The 6218-nt window shown below is 60.9% G+C and overlaps 1 protein-coding gene across 1 annotated transcript; it reads right to left on the bottom strand.

Annotated features, from left to right (window-relative positions):
• Positions 1 to 705: 705 nt before the first annotated feature.
• LOC112589198 (uncharacterized) lies at positions 706 to 5117 on the bottom strand. Its single transcript, XM_025301517.1, has 7 exons — positions 4133 to 5117; positions 3355 to 3915; positions 2975 to 3251; positions 1992 to 2298; positions 1335 to 1926; positions 1152 to 1189; positions 706 to 969 (listed from the first exon to the last, which is right to left on the bottom strand). Exons 1-7 carry the CDS (start codon positions 5115 to 5117, stop codon positions 706 to 708), a joined length of 3024 nt encoding a protein of 1007 aa, XP_025157302.1.
• Positions 5118 to 6218: the final 1101 nt, after the last annotated feature.

Below are 6218 nucleotides of genomic sequence, written 5' to 3'. Positions count from 1 at the left end.
CAGGGGGCCGAGCACCGACCCCTGCGGGACACCGCGCTCCATAGTGCGCCAGCCTTGAATCCCGCCTTCCTTGGTGAAGGCGAGGTCTCTGTCCCCGAAGTAGGCGGACATTATTCGCCTGAGATAGGCGGGCACCTCGAAGTGCTTGACGGCCCGTCCTATCTCCGGCCAGGGCAGGGTGTTGACGGCGTTAGAAATATCTAGTGACACCGCCAATAACACCTCGCCCCTTATCTCCACGACCGCCCGGGTCAGGTCTCGGACCCACTGGATTGCATCCAGCGTGGATCGTCCGGGCCTGAACCCGTATTCGCGGTCATGGAGGTCCAGCCCACTCGAGAACATGTGCTGGACGAGGCGGTCCGCAATGATGCGGTCCAGCAACTTGTCCGCCTCGTCCAGCAGGCATATCGGCCTGTAGGCTGACGCATTACCGGGCTCCTTGCCCTCCTTCGGGAGGAGGGCCAATTTGGCCCTCCTCCACTCTGGGGGGAAGACCCCCCCTGAGGCATCCGGTCATGACCCTGCACGTGGCCGAGGACAGGTTCCCCTCGGCCAACGCGAGAGCCCAGGTGCGGCCCGGTATCGCGTCGGTGCAAGGGGCTTTGCCCTTGCCCCCGAACTTTCTCCGGGCCTTGGCGATCTCCTCTGGAGTGACCTCCAAGCCCTTGTCCCAATCCCCCTCCTCCATCTCTGGGGAAGGGATCACTGGAGGCCCCCTTGCGCCCTTGGAAAAAGGGCGTCCAGGAGCCCATCGAGGGCCTGGGTGTCTATCGTCTCCGTCTGCATTGGCGCCCAGGGACGGATCTTCCCCATCGTCCTCTTGTATCGGCGTCCCCACGGATCGTCATCCAGGGAGCTCACCAATTGCTTCCAGGCTTCCCGCTTGGCCTTTTTGATGGCTTTCTTGAGGACTACCCTGGCGGCAAGGTAGTCCTCTTTTGCCCTTGTGGCATCCCCGTCTCGTCGCTGGGCACGCGTATATGCCCTTCTGGCGCGGTCGAAGTCACTGCGAGGTCTTGCTATTTCCTCTGACCAATACGCTGCCCAGCACCGACGGGGGTGGGAACGAGGCATCGCGACGTCGCATGCCGACGCCACTATCCCCGTTATCTCCCTGGCCCCATTCAGGGGGCCGGGGTCCCACTCACCTGGCTCTGTGTGCCAGGTGGCCACAAGGACAGCAGCCCTGAACCTGTCGACATCTAGTCGACTAAGGGCCTATCTTTTGGCGAAGGAAAAGTTCCTCTCCTCTGGGCGGTGAGCCGACATCTGTTTTGGTTTGGGGAGGCGGAGCGCCCAGACTATGTATCTATGGTCAGATAACGTCTCACTCTCCACCTCCATCCTCCATTCGGACACCATCCTAGCGGCCGAGAGGGAGGCCGATGTCGAATCAATGACCGATGACCCCCCTCCCGGCCTTATACAGGTGCCGGTGGACCCTCTGTTTAACAACAGACGGCCCAATCCTGCCGCCCAGCCGATGACGAAGTCGCCCCTGGGATCCCGTTGCCGGGGACTACAACCCCACTCCTCAGATTGGGCGTTAAAGTTCCCGGCAGTTATGACAGGTCGGGGATGGCACTTGCGCACCAAATCCCCGATTTTGTCTAGGATCCCTTTAATGCAGGCGGGGCTGTCAAGCCCAACTTTGTTCCTGTGGTGGAGGAGATATACCCCTCCCACAGTTATAGGCCCCCAGTCGACCACCACGTACGAGGACCCCTTTTCCCTTAAAACACAGGGAGGGTTCCCCGCTGCAGGGTCAGCCACCATGGTCACCGAGCCGTCCGGGCTGCCGAACCAGCATTCGTTGCTGATCGGCACCCAGTTCGGCTCGGTGGCCACCCTCAGCCCGGCGCCCAGTTCCCGGATACTGTGTACCCACAGGTCCTGGGCCCGGGCGCCGCGGCCGAGGTTCGCCTGTAGCACCCGGAGTGGCGTGAAGGCTAGGCCTTACACGCCTCCTCCGGGCTGTCTACCTTTACCCCCTCTTGGGAGACCCCTTGCGGCTGGGCCGCCTCAGTCTCCCCAGAGGGGGCTTCGGCCTTGATGGCTATGACTTCCTGTGCCTCCTCGTGTGCGGAGGGTGATTGCCTCTCGGGAGTCCCTACCTGGAGCACTCCTTCCTCTGGGGGGTATGAGGGGAAGTCGTCTACGACCATGAGGGGAGACAGGGGTGGATCACCCGCTGTCTCCCCTTCTACTAGGGTAGATGGTGGTAAGTCCGCAGACTGCACCCGCCTTACCTTGGCCATCTGGTCCTCCTCAGAAGATCCGCTGGTCCCATCCTTCCTGTTTGTATCCTACCGTTCATCCTCTCGCCTTTTCCTTTAGACCTGCGGCACGTTCTCCATCGGGACAGGTGTCGAGGTCCTCTCCGGAAGTTCCCACAACACTAGGGAGGAGTCTCTCCTTCTATTCCCCTCCCGAAGCATCCTCCTTTTCCCTCGTAGCTGAGGGGGCCGGACTGGCTTCCTTCATCAGCAGGTTCCGGTCCACGGGGTCCTCCAGTGGGGTTCGGGCCTCCCTTTCCTCAGCTCCCTCGACCATGGTCGGCAGCATTTCCTCTGCCTTACCGTTTCCCTGCTCTCCCTCCTTTTCGTTCCTCGCCTTAACCCCCCTCCTCTTTCTGGAGGAGGGAGGTTTGCAGGCAGGCCCTCCGATCATGTGATCGGAGGGCCTGCCCGCCTCGGCGCAGACCGGGCAACGAGCCGCCCTTTGGCAACCTTTGGCGCCGTGGATGGAGTTACCGCAGCGATAGCACAGTCCGCTGCGGTCGGCGGCGCTATCGCACCGCTCGCGCACATGGCCCGGTTCCAAGCACCGGTAACATAGCTTGGCGCGAGCGGGCAGCGCCACTACCCCGGCGCGAGTCCATCCTATCGGGACTCGCTCCGCAGCGGCTACCTTCGCGGCAGCCACCAGCAGACACCGCACCACTACCAGTCCCCCACCGGGAGACGCTTACCTCGCCGCAGAAAATCTCCTCCGGCGCGCATTCCCGGCGAGGGCCACCGCGGCCGCCACTTCGTCGGCCCCGGTTGTTGCATCGAGGCCGGTCAGTCGCAACGCTGCGATCTTAACCGACCTACGAATGCGGAAACCGGGGCCTTTCTTCGCCGCCAGCTTGCGGAGCTCTTCCGCAAGCCGATCGGCGGCTGCCCCCGCGGTAAGGCTAAGCACCTCAACCAACATGTCCCTGTTCAGGGCCTGAGTCATCCTGAGAGATCCCTGAATGCCCAGGTCTGTCGGTTTGATCCGGCGCCTTGCCTCTACCATGAACTCCCGATACCGGTCGGGGGGGGCAGGTTATGGCGACAGCCCCGCTCTTTGGCGGCTCAGGCTTACCCGGTCTCGCCCCCTTCGTCCCTTTCTGTACTCCTACCTGATTGGTAGGGGGAGGAGTAGGAATCTTCTTCGCTCCCTCCTTTTCCTTCTTCTTCTCCTTTTTCCCTGGCACGCGGGACCATGCTTCCTCCTTCTTCTCCTCAACCCGAAGTGCCCATCCTAATCCCGCCTCGATTCCCAGTGCCTCTAATTTCTTGGCTGGGATTCCCACTCCTCCTCCCTGGGCTAGTTCCTTTTCTCTATCCTTCAGGAACCCCGCCTTCGCCTTCCTCCTCTTCTTCTTCTCCTTGGCTCTCTCTTTCTTCCTGCTTCGGTCCGCCGGAACTTGTTGAGCCTGGGCCTGGCCTTCCCTCCTTCCGTGGTCCTTTGCCCTCTCCTTGACTTCCCTAGCCTGGACCAGCGCATGGGTCCCCGCCCCCTCAGCGATCCGGTTCCCGTCCCACCCCCATACAAGGTGAGGCTTCTGACTAATCAGACTCCTCACCCCGCCGCCAGGTGTTCGGGCCGCAGTCGCCATGGAGGCGTCAAGATCCCTCCGCACTTTCCCCTGCTCAGGTTTCCCTGTTGGAGGGGGAGTCTCCCCCGGGAGTCTGTCATCAAAGATTGGGTAGGCCTCCAGAGATGCCCCCCCTCCCCCATTTCCCCTCTCCCTAGGTAGAAAGAGGAGGTGTGGATTCTCGCCACTCTCCTCCTCTTCCTCTTTTTCTTCTCTCTTCTCTCCTCCCTTACCTCATCCACCATTGAGGTGGACGTATCTCCGCTGATCACCTCCGCGTACGTCCTTCTCTTCTTGGACGGTTTTGAAAGAGGGTCAGGGTGGGGATCACCGAGACCTTGCTGGCTTGAAGCTCCCCTTGAAGCCTCGTATTCTCCGCCAGCAAACCTCTGATCTCCTCCCTCAGCTCCTCTGCCTCCCTTTCCATTTCTGGCTTCTCCTCTCCCCTCTCGTCTAGCTCCGCTACTCTAGAGATCAGGGTCGCCGTCGCCGCCTCAGAGGTGGTGGCAAACTGGTGCAGCAGGCTGACTAATGTTCCTTTGAGAGATCTGGAACGTTTCGCCACCAGCTTCACTGCCCCCAGGGCTCGACCCACCTTGTCGACTAGCTCCGACGACCTGACCACCTTTAGGAGGTGCAAAGCGGAGGCGTCTCTGAATACCTCGTTTGCAGGGCGTTTATCCAACATAGTGTGAATGCGCCCTTTTTCGAGGAGGCTCCACGCCTCCTTTTCCAACCTTCTAAGGTTCTCCTCTTTACTCTCCTGTTGCGCCTTTTCCCTCTTCTCCTTCAACCCTACCCTCTCACCAGTTGTAGCAGGTCTCCCCCTCTTCTTCTCGGCTGGAATCAATTCCGAGATTGGTCCTTCCACTAACTTCACCGCCAATGAAGACCCGCTGCTCGTACAGGCCCTTGCCCTCTTCGTCTCCACGGTGTTGTTGTCAGCCGTCCTTGTTTCGGTGCCGCTCACCTTGGCGGCCCCTGGTGGCTGCAGCAACGCTTTTTCCCCTGCTCTCCGGACCTGGAACTTAGATCCCTGGGAGAGGAGGACGTCGGTGACGACGACCGGCCCCGCGATCCTCGTCCCCGACGCCCCCTCTCTCTTCCCAGTCCCTGCGTCCTCCTTCCCCAGGTTGGCCCCAAGTGCCCCCTTACTGTTGTTGGGGGCAGACTCCCTCTGCGTCCTCTTTAAGCAAAAGGAGCCGGGCTTCTTGGCCCCTGGTACCGGAGTCCCCTGGCCCACGGGTACCCCGGACCCCAGGGACATGCCTGTCCCACGTTGGGTGGCCGCTCGTGTAACCCTCCGCGAAGAGCTCACCCTACCCGTCCTCCGGTGAGGACGGTAGTCCCGACTACTGTCGTCAGTAGTCGTTGAGGGGGATGGGCTTCCCTCAGTGGATGGCCCCTCGGAGGCTAGCCCTCCGAGGTCCATTCGCTCTCTCTCCCCGGGGGGAGGGGAGATGGCACCCGCCGGAAGATCTCTGCCTATCCTTATCTCCTCTCATCATTATCTCCTCTCTCTTCCTCCAAAAAATCACCTGCCGAAGCAGGTGGTGAGCCCTGAGGCGGGTTGCTGCACCCATCTTTTCGGGGCTCTGAGTCCGAAAACTCGGAGAAATTTGGTTTTTTAATTTGTGGAGATCTCATTTTCGTCCCACGAGTTCGGCGGGAAGTAGGCGTCGACCCCGGGTAGAGCCCCCGCATTACCCGGAGTAAGGCTAACTTGTCCCTTGAGTTCGCCAGGTGCCCAAGGTGAGGAACCACTCGCGACAGGTCACGCACCTGCCATTCATCCCCTAAGCGTGGCATGCCTCAACCGTAGGATTACGTGGTCTTTTATAGAGGACCCGCCTCGCGGTCCGGCCAATTAAGGCAAGACCCCCGACCCCAGAGACATGATCTAGGGTTACGGTATGATAGACTAGGATCTGCCGGGGTTGCCTGAGTCCCCTGTACCAGAGTGCCGAAACACCCTGGACCCTCGCAATTATGTCAGGTTATACGTCCTGACAAGTACGGGTTTGCAGTCAGGGTTTTCCTTCCCCTAGAACGGTTGCCTTCACCCGGCTCACGAGCCCGTTCGGCCCGCGCTGTAAGGTCCTTTGGGCCCCACGAATGAGACCTTCCAAACCCTGGTTAAAACCTGGAGGCAGCTGCCCATCTAGGAGTACAGTTGACGCTCGACCACACCAGTGCAAAACCACATCCCCTGGCAGCCGCAACCGCAGCCGCCAGAGGTAACCGGGCCCATACTGTCCCCCGTCCTCTTATCTCCCATCTGAGGGGCCCGAGGGTAATCTCCTCTGACCCGCAGCCTGCACTGCGGGCCAGGGACTCCTTGACTTCCTCGGGGGTCGCCGCCTCATTA

Source organism: Harpegnathos saltator, unplaced genomic scaffold (genome assembly GCF_003227715.2).
Source record: "Harpegnathos saltator strain DR-91 unplaced genomic scaffold, Hsal_v8.6 scaffold426, whole genome shotgun sequence".
In the NCBI taxonomy this organism is placed as follows: Eukaryota; Metazoa; Arthropoda; class Insecta; order Hymenoptera; family Formicidae; genus Harpegnathos; species Harpegnathos saltator.
This window is presented reverse-complemented; position numbering and strand designations above follow the sequence as displayed.